The following is a 21,597-nucleotide window of genomic DNA, read 5'->3' on the forward strand; positions in this document are numbered from 1 at the left end:
GGTTCTGAAAAGAATGTGCTTTATGTCTTTTGCAAAAGAAAAGCAATTCTTCCCACTCTATAGTGGATATCACAGTGGAATAAGCAAGGTTTTACCCCACTGTGTTCTTTCTTAGGATTGGTATTGATAAAAATAACAGCATAAAATTTAATGGGAAAGAATTAGTACTGACTTGGTGCAGAAGGGACTTTAAGTACAGTGATTTGTCATCTTCTGTCATAAAGATCTGTGTAAACCAGTGTTGTGAAACTATATGAATATCTACTTCATATTTTGTCAGTATAAAGATACACTACATTTTTAACTGAGAATGTTTTCTAGTTCCTGTGCCTGACCAATGAGTTAGAAACTAAATTTTAGAAAGAACATGAAGCACTTAAAATGGTGCACTACATGGCAATATAAAAAAGTATTGGTTTTCACCTTAGAACATCAATATATATATTAAATATAATTTAAGCTAATAGTTTCAAGGAACAACGTTTCAACTAAACTGTTACAATGCTGAGAAATAATTAAATATGAACAGATTTTAAAATACATAAAATTATGTAAACTTTACTTGACTGGTTGAAAAAATGATTTCCTTTATTATCAAGGAGCAAGAACACCAAAGTTATTGCATCTGTTGTACTGAATTGGACTGAATCATAATTAAGTCTGCCAATAAAAATAATAATTGCCAAATTATTTTACTGATGCCTCATGCAATATTAGTGGAAGAGGAAAACATGTTTAACAGAAAAATGATTAAGTTCAATATAAGATATGTAACATTCAGGATTTCTTTCAACTAGTGTGTACCTGTACACATACTGGCAAACAGCTGTTTCATATTGGCTAACTTATCAACAGTTAAAAGTCACACATCTGCCAAGGCATTTCATGTTTTTCCTTGATGCTTAAGCTGAGTTAAGAGAACTGGCCAGCATGTTTTCAGAAAAAAAAGTGCTGGTAATATATAATCTTCAGTAGCAATAGTCATAGCATTTTAATTAACATGGTCATGTAACATATATTCATGAATGATCCCAAGCAGGTCTGGTCTAGAAAACCAAAATTAACGACGATGCTGACCACATAACACTCTCTATCTGCTAAAGTTGGCACTAACTTCTCCGACAAGCAGCGGTCGCTCAGTCGGTAGGGTTCGCTTGCAGACTCAAGCCACGGAGTTTTTGTTTTATCCCAAGCAGATGTTGTTTATTATGTAAAAAAGTCAGTCTATTAACGTCAAATTTTGGCTGGTTAAATTAGTTCTGATATGAAGTTTACTGCATAATATACAAAATTACTTTGGCTTGAAATACAGTGGCCTTTATAACTATTAAGCAAATACTCATCAAAAACAGTTCCACTCACAAGTTTCTTGAAAACACCCTCCAATCTGATAACATAAAATTATGTAGGAGGCCTGAAAATAAAGTTCACAAACTCATCACCGTGTGCTTGCTGTGGCAGCATTATAAAGAAACTTCATTATGGTTTGATGATGTTGGCATATCAGTGTTTCACAGCTGTGGTGTTGTTGATCTATGGCAGTGTCTGAGTGGCGTCCATTATTGTCTTAGTGTGTTCTGGTGTGCTGTCACAACAATGTCAGAACATGAATTAGAGCAATGAATGAATATAAATTTCTTGTTAAATTTGGCAAGAGTGGAAGCAAAATCAGAGATATATCAGTGCAAGTTTATGGGGATAATTCTACGAAGAAAACAGCAATTTGCAAGTGGATGACGCATTTTTCTGTGGGAAGAGAACGTATCACTGATGAAGAGAGGTCAGGACGGCCAGCAACAAGCAGAACTGAAGAAAATATTGCAAAAGTTCGTCAAATTGGGCGTGAAAATTGTCGGCTGACTGACAGGAGCATAGCAGAGCAAGCGAACATGGACACAGAAACAGTTACGAAAATCTTAACCGAAGATCCTGACATGAGGAAGGTTTGTGAAAAAATGGTTCCAAAGGAGCTCACTGAAGAACACTGTATATGAAGGAGTTTTTAGCTAGTAAACTAATAACTGTGCTGGAACGCTCCCAATTCATAGCATCTAGCCCCACATTATTTTTTTTTTCTGTTCCCAAATATAAAGGAAATATTGAAAGAGAGGCATTTTGATGAGACTGATGACATCAGGAGTAATATGATGGCAGCTTTGAAGGCTATTCCAAATTTTACTGCGATGAGTTTGTGAACTTTATTGTCAGATCACATACTGAGCACTGATAAGAGATCCACTTCTTGGTCATTTGTTATGGCACAGCCTAAGCGATTACTACTATTTTCTTCTAATGCAAGTCTATTTATTCTTTTATCAGTTGCTGTATGAGGGGTCTGATGCACAAAATTCTCTTCTTTTGTTCATGTCAGAAATCTGTATATGACAGATTTATTGAAGTCAGCAGCAAAAGAATCAGCAAGTAAAATTTAGATTTAATGGGAGAACAGATCACATGGGATAAGGGTGACACTGTACCAGCAGCAAACTTTATAATAAGAAACTTCATAATTTATGCTCTTCTTGATTAAATCCAGAAATAGAAGTGGGGTGGAACATGTAGCATGCATGGCAAGATGATAGATAAACATAAAATATTTTGCAGGAAAATTACCACTTTGTAGACCAAGGTTTATTATTATATTATATTATACTATTAAAATGTATCTTAAAGAATGTGGAGTTCATTCAACTGACTCAGGATGTGGTCCAGCGGTAGGCACTTGTGCATATGGTAATAACACTTTGGCTGTCACAAAAGGAGAGTAATTTCTTGATAATCTGATAAACTATCTGTTTTTCAGGAAAGATATAAGACTTATGGTTGTCACAGAGATTTGATACACATGCACACATGCATTTTTATCAAAGATCCACCTTTAAGGACAGCTAGTGCTCTAGGAAAGATGGTGGTTGGAGGCGAGTGTAAATACATCTAAGCATCATCTAGCTTGTTCTTTGTAACTTGACAAACTGGCTCAGAATAACCTATCTGGCATAGTCATGTCTGCATGGGGCGTTATTCTGTTAGTTGTATGTTATGTGACCTGAAGCATGATAGATACCTCAATTCTTTTCCTGATTTAGATGTGGCCCTGTTAAAGCCTACTGAAAATGTTGAGTATTATATCCCGTGTACCTAACATGAATTTCTGGAGCATGTTGGTGAGCTCGTATCACACCTGGCTTAGTGTGAATATACTGTATCCATTGAAACTACTGTTATGCAGGTGGGTTTCGATGGTATCCTTTTATAAGTGGTCCTTGATTTTGTTGCTCTCACTAATATACTTTTTTTCTTAAAATTTATTCTATGACCAGTTTTTATAGTGTGCTCTAATACTATGCATTTAATGGTTAATAGAAGTGTATGCGTGCATGTTCTTTCCGCACTCAGATTCCATGGAGCATCTTATCTCTCACACACACACCTTACCCAATCTGCACAGAAAGCAGTATATGCCTAACACATTTCCTCCCAGGTTATCTTTTACAGATCTCAGTCTGTTGTTCCCTTCTCGACTGGCCAATGCACCAACTTAATATTATACTTGGCAAGTAGATCTGGTGATCTTGTCAGGGGTCGACTTCATGTGCAGCATCATAATCATTCCAGAAGGTTTGCTTATTTCAGTCTGTGGTTCCTGTTCAGAGTGAAGAAGCTGTTATAGTGAGACAAGACCTGGATGGGTCACAATAACATTACATACATGCAACAAAGTGAGGTATCATACAGACACCGCTGAACTAGATGAGTCACTTTGACCTAACTTTTTTTACTGCTAGTGGGGCAGGACTAAGTCCCTTGTATTGCGGCCACTTCTGGCCTATTGTACCAGCCTCAGATGACAGGTGAGGGTGATTGTGGAGCAATTGGTGGAATGAAGATTGGCAGGGGAAACCGAAGTACTCAGAGAAAACCTGCACACAGCGCCACTTTGTCCACCACAAATCCCACTTGACCAGACCCGGGATCGAACCCAGGCCGCCGCGGTGGGAAGCCAGCAACTAACCACTTGAGCTATGGCGCGGCCATTGACCTAACTTACTATGTTAAGCAAGAATAACATGGATGGAGCAGAAATGTGTTTACACTTGATTCTACCCACCATCTCCAAAAATCACTGGCTGTCCTATAAAAGTTGGTCCTCAATAATGTTTATGTGTGTGTGTGTGCGTGTGTGTATATGTGTGTGTGTGTGTGTGTGTGTGTGTGCATGTGTGTATATATATGTGTGTGTGTGTGTGTGTGTGTGTGTGTGTGTGTGTNCGTGTGCGTGTGTGTATATGTGTGTGTGTGTGTGTTTGTTTGTGTGTGTGTGTGTGTGTGTGTGTGCGCATGTGTGTATATATATGTGTGTGTGTGTGTATATATGTGTGTGTGTGTGTGCATGCCTGTGAGCCACATCTATGTGCATGCATGACCACCAGTGTTTATGCAGTACTGCATTCCATGATGATGGAGGGCATGACATGGCTGGTAGCCTGAGATGATTTTATCACATTATCAAGAAATACCCGCTATATGCAATTTAATTAATTAGTTAGTGTTCCATTCATACTCTGCACTTCTGCAATGATCTGTTTCCATTTTGCTTCTTCCAGTAAGCTTCCTGTCAATTTCTGTCTTCTATATCAGTTGTCTCTTCTTGTTCTTCCACGATTTTCTCAGATGTCTCCATCATTTTGTCCAGAAATGCTAATGCATCCACTTCATTTCCCATTTCTTTCTGTCTTTTTATTTCTTCATCAATTTGTCTCCATTGTTCCAGGTTGGCCTGACATTGGTCCAGCATTGGCTTTGTCTCTGGGATCAGGTCATATAGGAGACGGTAGCATGGAAGGCAAATGCCAGTGAGGAAGCCCACCTGGTGAAAACAACCAGAATTAACAAATATGTAGGCCTTCATACAAAATTATAGAGGTCTACTTAATGCAATGAAGAGAGATCAGCTCATAAAACTCGCGTCTTTCAATCTGAGTGACAATTTTTATGAACAGTGTAAAATATGTAAGAAATAGCACACAACAAGGAGCTTCATAATTTTTAGTCTTTAGCAAATAATATTAGGATGATGAGATGGGTGGACATATAGTACCTGTATATATGGAGTGAAGATAAACGAATATGTGATCTTAATTGCAAAACCTGTAGTGAAGAGACCACTTGGAAGGCAAATGTATAGGTCGAAAGTAGAGAAAATTTCTTTTCCAGGTGAGTGATCATCACATTCTCAAGACATAATCTGCTCTGCAGAGTTAGTAAAACTTTAGTCTCAGATATTTCATATGACTGTCATCAAAATGTAGCTCTGAATGTTCATACACAATGTAACCTGATTGTACCAAAAGTTTATTTTTCTTCCAAAATGTTAAAATTCACATCCATCCTTTAAATATTTGTTTTCTTCTTTGCTTCTGATGTTTAAATATGATTATTAAATATTTAAAGTAATTTGTTATTTACTGGTATTTTTAATATATTAAAATGTGATAAATTTTCCAAATATTTTATGTACGCAATATGGCCCTGGGGTTCACTCAGCCTCTAACAGAAAAGAGTACCAGGAATTAATTAAATAATTTTCTGGGGGAGTAAAGCGTGGCCGGCGCATAAGGCTGACAACCTTACTCCCATCTTTGAGCTGATTGTCTAGATAATGTGGGACTCTCAATGCCTCACAACCCTACGGGCCTTCACAGCCTGGTACAGGGATAGCTTTACTTTTTTTTTTACACACTGTATTTCCTAAAGTCATCTAACTGAAAATTACTATTGAACAACTGTTCATTCACAGTGACAAAATCAACATGAAAAATTCAAAGTGGTCAACCAGTGTTCTGATTTCTCATCCTTTGTATGCAAAATTCTCACCTATCAGACTACTCTGAAACCCAGCTGTTCTGGTTCATAGTCTTGTCTATTATCTTTCATACTTTTTATGAGTTATGTTCATTCCATAATGTTGACAGTCAAAATTTGGAGCATACTGCTGAACACTTTATAAGCATTTGCACTGGATAATTGGCACTTGGATGAATTTGATCCACAGAGCACACAGAAATGAAAGAGTCAAGATTGATACAAAATTTCTGATATGTTGATTTTCCTTTCTGGCCTTTACTTCATAAGTTGGCCTTTTCACACACATCAAGTTGGTGCAAAATTATTTAATAAATGTACACAAAATAGAAATCGGGATAGCTCAGTCAGTACAGTGATGGGCAATGGGCTGGATGACTCAGGTTCTATTCCCGGCAGTGCAAAATTTTCTGTTCTCCACAGCATCCACACTGAATATGGGGACCACCCAGCCTCCTATCTGAAGGAGGCATGGGTGTGAAGCGGACCACTCACCTCCATCTAGTGCCAAGGTCAAGATAGGTGGAGCTATACCTCCACTCTCCCATATGTCTTCATGGCATAGTGCTTCATTAAATAAGCACAGACACAGCTTTACCTCTCTTTGGACAAAAAGTAAATACAAATCCGGTGTCCATCATACAGCAGGCTTCACCTTGACAGCTGCTGAACTCAAATATTAAAGCCTGTTGTGTGCAAATTATACTTTTCTTGAATATCAGTGGTACCAGTACAAAATATTGATACATATGTATGCTAACCTATACGCATATTCACACACATTTTTACTACCATACATAAATATATTCAAACAAATTCACATGGTGTATGTCAGTGTAGAATCAGGTTTATTAAGCTAGAACTATTTGGCAGTTACTCTTCATCAATGCAAATAATTTTCTTAAAGCTTAATGCTCATAGCCATTAGCCACTGCTCACAAAATTGAAACACAAAAAAAAAGAATCACATGCTTCCAGAAATGTAGAAGCATGCACATGTAACTTACATGAATTATTAAAATATGAGAGCACATTGATGACAGGGAAAGATAAATTAACACTGATTTGCATAAAACCTATTGTGACGTGTTGCGCAATGGAGGACAGTTATGAGTTACGAGTCAGAGATTCAGTCCACCAGCATTTGCATTGTAGTATTTGTGATACTGTCGATGGCAGTAATTGTGGATCTGTAAATTGTGTGATTGTAAGAGCGAATGTGAAATAAAATTCACAATATCAAATATGGCGTGTTATCGTTCCTTTAAAGAATTTTGAGATATATATTTTGTTTTTCATTGTCTGGGTTTGAATCTTGACACATATAATTAAAACCTGAATAATATCTCATCGTAAGGGCGATTTTATTGGAACTGTTTCTTCATAAACCTGTTAACCAGAATACTAGTCAGCACTATTGCATGCAGCTCACATTCAGGATTTATCCTAGTGGAAACTCGTTTCTGTGCTTTCTTCACTGCTTTCATGTGATTACGAGGAAAATTCTTTCAAACGGGTCAAAATTCATTTCTTCTCACATTATTCCCAATTAATAACCATTCTACAAATTCTTATCCAATTCCACGTGATAATAATCCAATTAATTAATTAAAAATGTGAAAAGACGATAAAGTTATTCCTGCAACAGGCCATGAAGGCCCATAGGGTTTTGACACATCGAGGCTCCCACACTTTCTCTAGACAATGGGCTGACAGATGGCAGTAAGATTGTCAGCCTTATGCACCGGCTGCCCTTTACTCCCAGCAAGATTGCTGGTACTCATTTCTGTTAAGAGTCTGAGTTGACCCCAGGAGCATAGAACAACTGGAAGGATTAGGTACATTGGGGGGAAAAAAAATCCATCTCTTCAGGACTCAAACCGTGACCTTCTGGCTTGTAGCAGTGCCTCAACCAACTACTCTACTGTGTGCCCCAGTTAATTAATTAATTAATCAGTTAATAAAAAGAAATCATGAAAGGTCACAATTTAATTTTCAGCCAAGAAAATTAATTTCACTTAACTGGAAACAACTAATCAATTTAATTGTCTGATATAATTCGAACCTCTGTCTCATAAAGGTTTCTAGTTTCAGAATTCTGAAACTATTGCAAAATGTATGCTACTTACAGAAATTGTACATACAAACATAAATAAATTATATTCCAATATTTGAGAATAAATCTATATGTTAACCTCCATACACATATAAACATTTCTTGTAACTGTGCAAGCTTACGATGATACACTGATCAAATAAGACAAATGCAGGTAAATGTATTTGAAGCATGGTAAGCCAAAGCTGAACTGTGCATGCACTACATATATAAAGTCACCAGGCCATGATGTCCAAATGAATGGAGAATAGCACGACATTCTCCAGCTACTGTAATGCAAACAACTAATTTAATCAAGTCCTCCAGTGTTCTCAGATGCCGTTTGCATGCCATTAAGATTCCACATAAAGAAATTATTATTTTTATTTATCTCACAGGGCATGCAAGCATAGTGAACAATTCTTTAGTGGGCAGAAATATGTAAATAAGTGTCCAAGCAAGACATGCATATGCTCCCGGTGCAAACTGAAATACGACTGTTATAGTTGCCAATATACATAGAATTTTTGGAAAATCTTATTATCTATTATCTGTAATAAATTATCACAGAGCTTTTAGCACTGGAAATGTATGGCATTAAATGGAGGAGACTCAGGCTGGATTTTCTCCACCTTGTACTGGACAAAATGTGACAAAAAAAGGGGCCAACCAAAGTCGATACCCACATAATTTACACTTACTGACTGAAGCAAAAGCTATATAGCATGACTTAGGTTGATTATTTTTAATACAATTTTCCCTCACATAATTATAAGAGATTAAGACCAAATTCATTCACGAATAAATGAATGAAGCTTAACTAAAAGGTAACAGATTTTCAGAAATGGCACTTAAATCAATTTAAGGACAAAATCTAATATGTGAAGCATGTTATCTTACAAATGTAACAGAATAATTTGATAATTTGAACAAATTTTAGGGGCTCATTTATCACCTGAATTGCTCCAAGTTCACATTTTCTATCACGATCCATGAGAGGAGAGGGCACATGGCCTGCCAACTTTTCTGCATCTCCCTGAAAACAGTGGCCAACAAAACATCAAACTGCAGACAGGCAACATCACAAGCTCAAATCGTGCAGTGCACAATTCCAACTCAGCTGAAGAGGAGCAATAAAGTGTTGATCCATTGGTGATCACAAAAGTGAAGCTGTTCTATAACAAGGTCTGTCTGAGTGTGTTTGATGTGTGCCTATTTGGTTGGGTGGGTTACAACTGCCGTTACAACATCTCAGATTTAAAACCTGCCAAAAAGTTAAAATGAAAAAGAAAAATGTGGAAAAATATTTCTGCCTTTAAGAATTCTTATGGTGTGACAAACTGAAACGTGATACCCTCTAGAGATTGTGAAGTTATTTGAATTTCGACCATGTGTGACTTTTACTGACTTTAAACTCCACTACACTTTGCTCATGATTGATGCTGTGTAACTTATCAGAAATTTGAACCTTCTCCCTAACACAGTTCATACCTTGTTCATGTTATTTATATCATAAATACCAGAACATTGACTTATTATTCAGGATTATATAGGAGATTTATTTTGGAAATCTTCTGTTTCCAGCCTAGTTGTTACAATGTTATTTTTCCGTATGTCCTGACATTCAAGTTAGCTAAGTAATGATAACAATAAGTATTCTTAGAATTCATTCCTCTCCTGTTTTCATCATGAACATCCCTTGTATGTGATTACTGGAAGTGAAAAGGTTCATATGTAAACCCATTCCCCAAATTATGTGTTTTACAACCTATTCCTAAAATTTGGTTGTAACAAGAAATTATTCTATCATGTTCACAGGTGGCTGTTTGTTACAAAACATTCCCAACACACTTCGGACATTATATGATGATTTGCAGGTGATGAACCAGTGTTATTGAAATTGGAAGGTTTTTAAAGAAAGTCATTAAAACAAAATTTATGCCAAAAATAATGATCTACATAGAACAAATTCTCAAGCCTGAATAATTCAACACTGTATCATTGCTCCACTCTGGCTGTTCTGAGCAGTACAAATATCAGAAGCTGTGGACAGAGAGACAGAGTGTCACTCCCCCCACCTGGGATGCTGCCTGCTGGTCTGGCTGCATCCGGTCCATCATTGGGATTGGTGTCCTGCCAGCAGCACGCTCAGCATCACCCTATAAGTTAGCACACTCTTCATACAAAATAACACCAAATTCTACAGGCCTATAACAAACTGCATCTGGAACTGAACAAATTTCCTCTTCTTACTGAAATAACGACAGTAGTTTTAATGTTCATATCTATCCCACACTTAATATAATACTTGTAGAATATCTCTCTTTCTCCTTTGATTAATGTACAGGGTATGGTATGGTTTTGTTTACTTACTTGATTTATGAAACTGACAACCAGGTTATCTGCCTTAAGAAGATATAATTTCAGTTCTAAATCACTGAAAGTAATTATTTTAACTCTCATGGCTCAACATATAATGCATTAGACTGTGCTCTTAATATTGTTATGTATAATTCACTAAACTGTTACTCTTTTATTTCACCATGCAAAATTATACAAAGTAACAGCTGCAACAAATAATTATTTTGAAGAGAAACTGTCAATTATTACAGACTCAGTAATAATGGACAGAATTTTTCCATCGTGGATATCGGTAGCTTACACTTCGTTTTAGTGTCAAGATAAGCATCAGTGAGGAAGGGCTTCTCCAGTACAATATCAAGAAACATCTTGGAGACCAGCAGACCAAAACTAAAAAAATCTATCTCATCAAATTTAGCATCTTCAGAATAAATTGCAGCGCCAGTAACTATTAACTTCCTAACTCTCCCTCTGGAGGAACAGAAAAATATTCAGTATATTTTATTGCATTACTGTTCAGAGGAGTATATGTATTTTATCCATGTAACACTAGATTATTTCTTGCTAATTTCTGTGTGAATTTTGAAGCCTGCTCTCTAACACATTCAGTGCCTCGGTAATGATCTATGTGAAAGTGATCATATGTATCTATTGTAATAATATGAGGGCTATTCAGAAAGTAACCTCCATTTATTTTAAGCAAGTAATGTAGGAGTGGGGGAGCACTTGCGCATGCAAGGTAGCATCACATGGCTCATTGCCTTTTAAACCATCACACAACTGGTCACCTAGTGTCTGTTCTTGTCTCTACAGAGTGAGTTATGATGTGTACTGCAATTGGTAATTCTGCTAGCTGAGAAATTCATGCTGTTATCCACTTTCTTCACACTAAAAAAATGAGTGTTACAGAAATCTATTGTGAACTATGCGCAGCTTATAGCCTAAATATAATGAGTGAAGGAACTGTAAGACAATGGCATAGAATGTGCAAAAATGGGTGAACAAATGAACAAACTTTCATGATAAAAGGTGAAGTGGTTGGCCATCAGCAGTGAGTGATGATCTTGTTCAAAGTAAAAAAGCAAGTAAGTAAAGGTATCCCCTGGAACAATTTCCCACACTTTCTAGACAATCGGCTCATAGATGGTGGTAAGGTTGTCAGCCTTATGCACAAGCCGCCCTTTACCCCCAAGAATATTCCTGGTACTCATTTCTGTTAGAGGCTGAGTCACCCCTCTTGTTCAAAGTGTTGACCAAAAAATTTGTGAAAGATGGGGCTTCACAATTTCAGAGTTTTGTGTGAATTTCCACAAATTTCTGTGAGATTATCACAGTTTGGCTAGGCTATCACAAGTTTTGCACAAGCTGGATTCTGAAAATGTTCATGGGTGCACACAAAACGCTTTGGCTTTGACTTTTTAGAGTGTTACCACAAAGATGGCAATGAATTTCTCAGTCACAGTATAACAGGTGATGACACATTTGTGAATGTTGAAACTAAAGAGCGGTCGAAACACTGGATGCACACACATTCACCAAGCAGGCCAAAAGTTTAAACAAACATCTCCCTGATGTGTATTTATGCTAACCGTCTTCCAGTGCACACAATTTCACCTTTCTCTTCACTTTTACACTACATGTTTCAGCACTAATGTACCATCTTCAGGTGTGTCTCTATGCACGTCAAACTACTGCACTGCATGCCATGATGTCTTCATTCTAAAATGACTAAAATGTGCATAAATACACATCATGGACATGAGCCAGTGCAACAGGACGCTAAAATATAACATTAAACATCTCCCTACCAGAAAGCTGATGGCAACTGTTTTCTGGGACAGAAAAGGAGTGCTGATAGTGGAATTTATGCAACAAGGGACCACATTAACATCACAAGTGTATTGTGAAACACTAAAAAAAAACTGCATAGGGCTATTCAGAACTAAAGGCATGGAATGCTGACATCCAGTGTAGTGTTTCTCCATGACAATGTGCATCCACATACAGCTGCTTGTACTTGAGCACTGTTGGAGTATCTTTCTGACTAGCCCCCATACTTTCATTCAGCATAGCATAGCTAATACAAAGATGCATGAAATGTAATTCCTCTTAGTCTTAAAACATGAAATATTTAAGGAAGGATTACAATGAAACAAATAATTTTTAATGGGCATATACTACCATGGGAAGTAACACAGCTATCTGGTAAGTGTGTCTTTAGCACACTTTCTTGTATATTGTGTTTTAAATAGCTTAAAACATAGAAAACTCTATGTTAAGAAAATGGTTACAACCTGGGTTAGTTCAGTCATTACAGTGAATGAACATGGGATGGATGACCAGCATGCAGGAGCAGGGAATTTTCTCTCTGTCGCCATGTCCAGACTGGCTCTGTGGCTCACACAGCCTCCTGTTCAGCGTGCATTGCAGGTATAGTGGCTGAAATGGGCAGCTGCCCCTGCAACTCCATCTAGTATCATTCCATTCCACTTCATACACTTTGGCTGTCTGTATACAAGTAATTAATTGTATTTTGGGCAGGCATCAGATAGATGACAGGTCTATCACAGCAACTGGACAACTTGTAGGAACCTAACTGACAAAATCATCAAAATGACTGTAGTCTATATGTAGTTACTTGTAGAAGGATGGACAGATGGACAGACATGATAAAATTAATACGGGCTCTTTACATACTTTTTTCATGAGTCTAAAGTTTGTATTGCAATTCATTATATTTCCTCTCAATTTTGGCTGCAGGAATATTGATTTTAAAAACATTATGAATAAAGTTATTTATTTTTCATATACTAAGACCTCTCTTCCTCTAAATTTCATAAGGGTTATACAAGTTTATCACTGCCAAAGGACACTTGCTCTATATGGAGCCAGTTATGCTGTCAACCTTGATACTTTGAAATTTTGTTTGTTTTAACAATGTGTGCATAATACCAAGTGAAAATGAAATTCAGGGGCAGACAAACTTTACAATACATTTTTCTTTGTTATAAAACAATACTGCTGAATATGATGACATACTGAAAAACTCTGAATGTGGTTAACATTTGTAATTGTAATAGAGATACCCTGTAATACTGAAACTGCTTCGAAGACATAAAAGTGAAAGTACAGTAGTAACAATATTATTCTTACCTGTTCATAGAACTCTTCAAAAATAACTTTTACAGTCTTCACCTGTATATCCCATGGTTTGGCACTTGCAGAAAGGTCACAGGCTGTCATTGCAATGGCCTGAATGAGAAGCCTGAAAATAACATGTAAAAATATGGTACTTACAAGTACATGCTCGTAAGGTTGAAACCTTAATGACTACTGTCAACTCTACTGTTGTTCATTCTACCATGTCTGCCTTTCTGTATATAACACATTATCAAAGTTTCAGACTCTTGCAAAGTTGCTGAACAAGCAATTCAGCAGTTCATCATTACTCCTGTCTCAAGCCTCATCACTGTTCTTGTATTACTCATCTTAGTACATCCCACCAATAACATATGTGTTATCATTTCCACATGACTGGATATACACATAACATCCCAGTACCTCCATGTGATATCCCAACAAAATCATAAGATGTCCCACTGGGATATCCGTGGAATATTTGTGGGATGGATATTTCGTAAAACATAAATGACTAGTTCTCATAGATAAAAAACAAATTTTAAATCAAACAAACTTGAATTCTCAAGTTTTCTTAACAGATATTACTTTCTAGTTATGGTAGCATAAGTAAGTTATGAACACAGTAAAGAGTTAGCAATAAACACTGACTCTACATATAACATGACAGAATATAATTTTCATTGAAGATATTTCAGCTGTTTACAACTAAAATTGCTGGTAAATGTATGAAATAACTGTCATACCTTGTAACCATTACTGTAGGTCTTATGTGCATTGTTGCCTAGTGATAAATCAGCAATGGATATAATGAATTTCTAAACACATCTGACATAAATGTATCATATTAAAATTTTTAACCTACATATTATCTTTTTTTCTAGGTTCATAATAAAAGCATTGTTTTTCAGAAGCCAGTTCTATTTCTGTCCTCAGGCAAAATGTGCGAGATCTAGTCTCATGTGTCCTTTAGATTGAGCTAATTTCAATAATATATTCATTGACTGAGATGGGCTCAGTCCGATGAACCCATCAAATTAGGTCCCTGGCCTTGTGCCTGGAGATGAAAGGAAAACCAGCTTCTGAGACATTTTGTTTTTATTTCAAACCTAGACAATGGATTGTATTTGGGATAAAATAAATAGCTTTCTGCATTAGTCCTGTATACCTTAATAATCTCCTAGAAGACACCAGGTACAGAGAATTGAAAGAAATTGGGAGACAAGAATTTTAAATTATAGAGAGCCTACCTGTGCTCTGAATTTCTCCAGGAGAAGGAGTTCTCAGTCACAATCTGTGATAATTTTGCCTTGTTTGGGAAGAAGAGAGCCAGATCTGTGGCCAGAATGCAGTGTTTCACATAGCTCAGCACCTGTTTGTACTCTCCACTGGTCAGCTTGCTGAAGATATTGTGGCCCTTCTGCAAATATTAAGAGCACACAAAGAAAACAGTTTTAAGAAGAAATTTAGGAACAATCACCATTATAGCTGTATTCAAAATTAATATCTTGTAGCTTCCACATGATTATATATTGTTATTGGTTTCATGTAACATGAACCTTAACACTATTCCTGTTTTATCTATTTTAATTATTATAAACTGCACATATATATTTATATTTGTATTGTACTATATTAATTATGTGACTGGTTCTATATCTATGTATATGGATTTATGGAATGTACAATAAATGAATGAATGAATGAATGAACTCAGTCACATATTTGGAAAACTCTGTTTCAGTCCAATCTCTCTTCCATCTGAGAGAAACAGTTCCAATTTCAAATAAAGCAAAATGTATGTGCACAGGTTTCATGTTCTGAAAGAAATATACCTCAACAGTTTAATTAAGGTATAAATATTTCTATATTTTCATCATGTACTATCTATAATGTGGAGTACACGGTAGTGTAGATGAAGTGGATTTTTTCAATTGACGTAATCCTTCCAGCCGCATTATGACCCTGGGGTCAACTCAGCCTCTAAAAGAAATGCAGAGGAGCATAAGGCTAACAACCTTACCACCATCTGTAAGCCAATCGACTAGATGTGGGAGCCTCAACCTCTCAGAACCATATGAACCACCATGGCCTGTTACAGGAATAACTTTACCTTTACTGTCTAGAATGTAATTAATATCTACCACAGCTATGCAGAAAGAAGTTTCCCCCCCAAAAAGTGGAGGTGTTGCTTAGACAATTTACCACATCATAGAAAGTATTTAACAGATTTGATCAATGCAATGCTAAGCAATAGTTCTGTAAACAAGCAACAGTAGAATAACGGGCTTAAGCAACAGCTCAGTAAACACACTTCCACGCAGGTGCAATGACATCACTGCAACAGTGTGTAGCTGTCATGTGACGTGTGTTTTCTGTATGCAGCAGCCAGCATGCCAATGGACTGGCAAGATAGCGAAAAAGTGACATGTGTCTTGTGTGTGCGGTCTGTGCTGAGGAGTTATCTTGAAAACATTCGGCGCTACCACACAGTTGACAGAAGTAAGCTGGAGGAGTACGGCAGTAAACTAAAGTACAGAAGAGGAGCTGTAGGAGTACAGAAGGAGTTAGCCTGTGAAGACTTAATATGTGACTTGAAGACTTTATTTGCACTGTCATACAGTGATATTGGGAGCACGTGATTTAGTGAGACTTTTATAGTTCCTGTGTTATAGATCCATTGCCAGGAAATGGATAATGAAGACCAGGAGAAATAGACTGATAAGATTAGCATGGATTGCTTTGTAGTGTGAAAATCAGTAACTGTGTTATAATTAATTGTAGTTACGACCAGTAAGTCGTTATTAAATCCAATTTGCCAATCCAAACCTGCATCTATAGTCACTCCAACACGTGACAGTATATTTATTTCACTACTCCTAACTGTGTTGTGATGTCTGACGTACCTAAAGATTATTCAGTTTATATCTTGCATGGATTCATTTACTGAAAAATGTACTCATTTTCAGGCACTACAGTATTCATCTGGAGACTACATGGCTTCAATGGCTGACACTATATGCCGTTGATATATGAGACTGAATATGTACAGTGAGGTTTATCAATGCACGTCACACCACCACATGGATCAGCAATGCTTTGCTGTTTTGAGAGTCATTAGTGTGTTGGGAAATTTCAGTTCAAAATTTGAGGTTCCCACAGCAATGACTTAAGACTACTATCATCTGGAATGTGATGCCATGTAGTCTGGTAGAATTTGCTGGTGTTTTGAAGGTACACAATTCCTTCATCTTTGGAACCTAAGAGTAAGCCACTTGAGGAAGCAGCAAGAGGAAATGAAATGAATGCATATGAAGGCTGAGTGTGGAAGGACATCAGTGGAAACAGTGATAACCTATGTTATGTGCTGCCCTATCATTTACCTCATAATCAGATACTGAATAGAACAACAGCTTGGTGTAGAAGTGCATGTTACCTGCTGCAGAATGGTAACAGTCTGATTAAAATGGTGGTGCTCCATCGTGGATGTGCTGTAGATGGCAGCTAATGGAGATTCAGTGTCCAGCATGAACTTGTTGTTTTTCCCTCGATGATCCAGATCATGACACAGAGAGGCAATGTATAATGCCAAACACTGCAAATAGTCATTATCATTGCGTAGAAATATATTTAGATATAAATAATCTCAGAGAAAATTACCAGAAAACCAGATATTTCAGCAGTTATCTGCATGAACAGACACAGCACTAGCAGTTCAGTGAAAATAATATATTCTGATTAGTGTTATATATAGATGAGCATTTCAGTAAATTAAAATTGAAGGAACTAAAACATTTTAAGATCTCCATAGTTTTAAATATTTACTGTACTACAATTCTGCCCCAGTGAATTATTTTATTAATACTTTATTTCTGTGATGTATGAGGTTCTCATGGCAGTGCCTATGAAGAGTACTGTATTCTGGGATGAAATGACATGTAGTATTGTGTGGTAGAAGTTTACGATTGTTTCCGAGGAACACAGTGCCTCTATCTTCAAATGTCTCTTGATCTACTTCCTACTTGCTAGCTCAGCTTAATCTTTGACCATGAAGATGGAAGAAATACATTCCTCCATAATTTGTAAGCTTCTACAAGAATACATGACCGTTTCTGCAGTCTAGTGCTCAGAGTTCCTGGCTACAGATCCAGAGGTCTTGATTCCGATTCTCGGTGATACCAGATTTTCTGAGAAGTAGTGGGTCTGGAACAGGGTCCACTCAGCCTCGTGAGGATAACTGATTTCAAGGAAATAGTGGCTCCGGTCTAGAAAACCGAAATTAACGGTCATGGGGATTTGTTGCGCTGACCACGTGACACCCTCTAACTGTTAACGTTGACACTAACTTCACCGACAAGCAGTGGCTGCTCGGTCAGTATAGTTCGCTTGTGGACTAAAACCAAAGTTTTTTTTGTTTTCTGCCAGAATACATGATATCAAATTCAAGAAGATGGCCTGGAATGTTATCAAATCCTTGACTAATAAAGGATCTAATACTGAGAATGAACTCATGTTGAACACTGAAGGGAAACTAACTAAATATCCTCAAATTTTGGCAGATACCTTTAATAATTACTCCTCTAAAGTTGTGGATGAATATGTTTTAAACATAATTAAACAAGACCACAACCAAATTAATCAAAACATTCGTATTTGGAATACCTAGTACATGAATCTCACCAACCTTTCCTACCAACAAATTTCAAGCTTGTTACTGAAAAAGAATTTTATAAGATGAACAGAAGTTTGAAAAGGAAAAACTCTTGTGGCTATGACGAAATACCGTCTAGGATAGTAAAACTGAGTATGCCATTTATCTCATCTCCTTTGATTTATATATGCAGTAGGATGTTATCTACAGGCACGTTTCCTACATGTTTAAAATTTTCTAAAGTTTTTCCGATATTTTTGTTTCATTCCAACTTGTCCGTGGGAATGAAACAAAAAACAAATCACAAACCAATGACTGACATGTTGATGTAAAAACACCAAAAGAATTTTATTCTTATTTTATATCATACTTCTGTTTTATATAACTTGATTTATTGTATTTTTTACATCAAGAGTTTTTTATATTTTAATAATATTGTATCCAATTTTGTTGGTGCTGTGGTTCAGTGGTGTGTATATGTGTGTAAATCATGTGTTTGCCTGATGATGGCTATCAATAGCCGAAACATGTAGCAGGGCCGAAAATGGTCTTATCTTGATATTAGTTGTGTTGTGATGGATAAAATAAAGAGGTTGTAAGTCTAACTAAAGTTCAAAAAGGAGTATATTATTCCGGTATTACCTTATTTAACTCTCTACCCCTCAATATCAAGCAACTTGCACATGATATTAATAAATTTAAACATAAATTGAGAAAGTTTCTTATAGAAAACTCTTTTTATTCAGTTGAAGAGTATCTTGATAGGAATAATAAATTTGACCTTGGGTCATCCCAGTAATTATAGCTCTGTATTTTAGTTGCATGCATTAGTTTCTTATATATATTTTAATTTTTATTTATTTTATGTTAAGAAAATCTTATGTAAATATCAATGTAATCTGCTGACAATTTCTATATCCAATGGTCATGTACCTGAATGGATGGATGAATGCTAATAAATACAATACAGTACAGTACTCTTCAAATTATTTTCACTTCATAAAAAATCTTTAGTTGCATTTTACAACGCGATAACGCGGTAGCGTAGTGGTTAAGGTACTATGCTACAAGCCGGAAGGTAGCGGGTCCAATTCCCGACGAATCATTGGATTTTTTTTCAGTTGACCTAATCCTTCCGGCCGCACTAGGCCCTGGGGTTTACTCAGCCTCTAACAGAAATGAGTACCAGGAATTAAATTATTTTCCTGGGGAGTAAAGTGCGGCTGGCTCGTAAGGCTGACAATCTTACCACCATCTTTGAGCTGATTGTCAAGGTAATGTGGGACCCTTAACATCTCACAACCCTATGGGCCTTCACGGCCTGTTACAGGGATAGCTTCACTTTTTTTTTTATACTTAATATTTATGGTAATATAATTTTTAATTTAAAAACTCTCTTTAATAAATACATTTTCTGAATGTCCATGCTCCCATTTAGCGAACAGGTAGAGTTAATATTTTTCAACTTTGTTCACAAAAATGAATGTGTGAAAGCTGGAAACTAATCTTGTTTGGTAGTGATGATGTTCTATTTCCTTTGTGACAAAACAAAAAAAAAATATTCTCAAACATTGCTTGCATGCGATTTTATATTCACTTTTCATACACTAGTATTCCCCTGCAAGATCACACAATACCACAATCCTGCAGAAATTCTATACACCATAAAACTATCAAACATTATATACTGACATCATGTTCATAATACTTACTTCATTCGCCTTGAAAGTGTTCTGTGAATGCTTGATAACACTGTACATGGAGTTAGCTACAGAGAATCCATGTGTCCAGTTATGGTATGGGACCCGCCGATAGTTCTTTCTCACTGTCAATGTGAATCGGATGAGGCTGTCACTATCAAATCTTGATAGTCCAAATAGGTCCTTGAACATGTATATAGCATGGTGGGCCTTCTGAAAGTCATCCAGCTTGAAGACACTGAAGTAATAGCTACAAAATATGTAAAATGATTACAGTAACTGCATATGTCTTTATTTTAGGAGGAGATTTTTTTATTAACCAAACAAATTCCATGAAATTAATAAAACATTTGTTCTTGAAGAATTAAATGAGTTCAGGCCTATTTATTCAAAACTGAGAATGCTTATCACAGTTTCTCCTACACAAAACTAGACACTTGTTACCTATCATAATAGAATATAAAATGAGGAGAAAATTATCATGGGAAGTCAAGTAACTTACTCTTCTATACCAGGGATAGCATCTGGAATTTTATCTTCTTGTGCATGTGCTACCTCTACATCAGAGCAGGTGTTGTGGTAGCTGAGCACTTCCAGAGCAACACAATACTTCTGTTCTGATCGGGCAATTTTATCGTACAGCTTGGCATGATGCAGCGCCAGACCACAATAGACTGCAAACATCTCAAATGCCTCCTCATCCTCCTATGCACACAAACTTTTGAGCTGAAATTCTTGACATTTTATTGGCTTTTTATTTAGTAATTAAATTATTATACAAATACTTACATACATTTCTGTAAGTAAGTGAAGAGAAAGAAACTTTAATTTCAACTAAGTAGAATGGAACTTTTTCAGAATGTTCTCATTAGCTTAGAAGTCTAAGTCAAAATCTCCCTTTCATCTTTATACCTGTTGCACATGACAAGAATTTGTATTACAAACGATTTTGTTATGGCTCTCCACCCACAAATCTAAGCAATGTGCTGTGTTAAAAAATGTGGATCTTCGGCTGTTTCCAGTTAATTTAAATGTAATATAAGTTGAGGTCAAAATAGCCATGCAATCACAAACCATCCAAATAAGAGGGTCAGATATTATTTCTTTAATTGAAATATTATGTACCTGCATCATATGTTGCAGATATTGATAAGATATTTTAGGTATGTGTTGGGGACAGTGTCCAAAAATTGTAAATATTTTACCAGTCCTAAGTATGAGCAACGACAAATTTTGAAACTCCAAAACAGATGGACGAAACAAACGTGGTGCAAGTGACATTTGACTAAGAGAGATGATATGTTCATACAAACACACACACAAACACACTTTTATACAGAGTAGTCCAAAAAAATGTACTCACTCTTTGACAGTCAATATCTTTGGAACAAAATAACATGTAGTTACCATTCTTGCGCGGTAGTGTAGTGTAATGTTTTCTCAACAGATGGTGAAGGTCACATGAGTCACGTGAGTGTCGTGCCGGGTGCGCGCTGCGAGCAGAAGACAGTAGCAACAATGACTGAAAGGGCTGAAAGGTTGTTCTTTGAGCAACGCAAGGCTGTATTGAAGTGGTACTGGAAGTACAAAAACATTAAAAAGGTACAAACGACAATGGCAGAATGAGTTTGGAACTCAGCCACCAACACGTCGAACAATTGCCCATATTTGGGATAAATTTAAAGCCGACGGTACTGTTCATGATGTGCATAAGCAAAGATTTGGGCGACCATGGATAATAGTATTATTATTATTATTATTATTATTATTATTATTATTATTATTATTAT

The 21,597-nt window shown here is 36.4% G+C and overlaps 2 protein-coding genes across 7 annotated transcripts in view; one reads left to right on the forward strand and one right to left on the reverse strand.

Moving 5' to 3' along the window:
- The first annotated feature begins 1,733 nt into the window (after window positions 1–1,733).
- LOC117282844 (protein GVQW3-like) lies at window positions 1,734–2,938 on the forward strand. Its single transcript, XM_033754194.1, has 2 exons — window positions 1,734–1,943; window positions 2,804–2,938. Exons 1-2 carry the CDS (start codon window positions 1,734–1,736, stop codon window positions 2,936–2,938), a joined length of 345 nt encoding a protein of 114 aa, XP_033610085.1.
- A 1,421-nt stretch (window positions 2,939–4,359) lies between these two features.
- Window positions 4,360–21,597, reverse strand: part of LOC111871279 (probable 3',5'-cyclic phosphodiesterase pde-5) — a 105,650-nt gene continuing 88,412 nt past the window's right edge. For 3 of the 6 annotated variants that reach the window (XM_023864262.2, XM_023864266.2, XM_023864263.2), the window contains 8 exons: window positions 20,310–20,512; window positions 19,820–20,057; window positions 16,893–17,051; window positions 14,707–14,876; window positions 13,472–13,583; window positions 10,036–10,116; window positions 8,913–8,993; window positions 4,360–4,867 (listed from right to left, as the gene is read on the reverse strand). In XM_023864262.2, the coding sequence (XP_023720030.1) occupies window positions 4,616–4,867; window positions 8,913–8,993; window positions 10,036–10,116; window positions 13,472–13,583; window positions 14,707–14,876; window positions 16,893–17,051; window positions 19,820–20,057; window positions 20,310–20,512 (1,296 nt within the window). In that variant the 3' untranslated portion in view covers window positions 4,360–4,615. Of the gene's footprint in view, window positions 4,868–8,912; window positions 8,994–10,035; window positions 10,117–12,092; window positions 12,827–13,471; window positions 13,584–14,706; window positions 14,877–16,892; window positions 17,052–19,819; window positions 20,058–20,309; window positions 20,513–21,597 lie in introns of those variants that run through there. The other 3 variants (XM_023864265.2, XM_023864264.2, XM_023864267.2) reach the window with 3 other exon arrangements.

This window comes from Cryptotermes secundus, unplaced genomic scaffold (assembly GCF_002891405.2).
Source record: "Cryptotermes secundus unplaced genomic scaffold, Csec_1.0 scaffold825, whole genome shotgun sequence".
Classification (NCBI taxonomy): Eukaryota; Metazoa; Arthropoda; class Insecta; order Blattodea; family Kalotermitidae; genus Cryptotermes; species Cryptotermes secundus.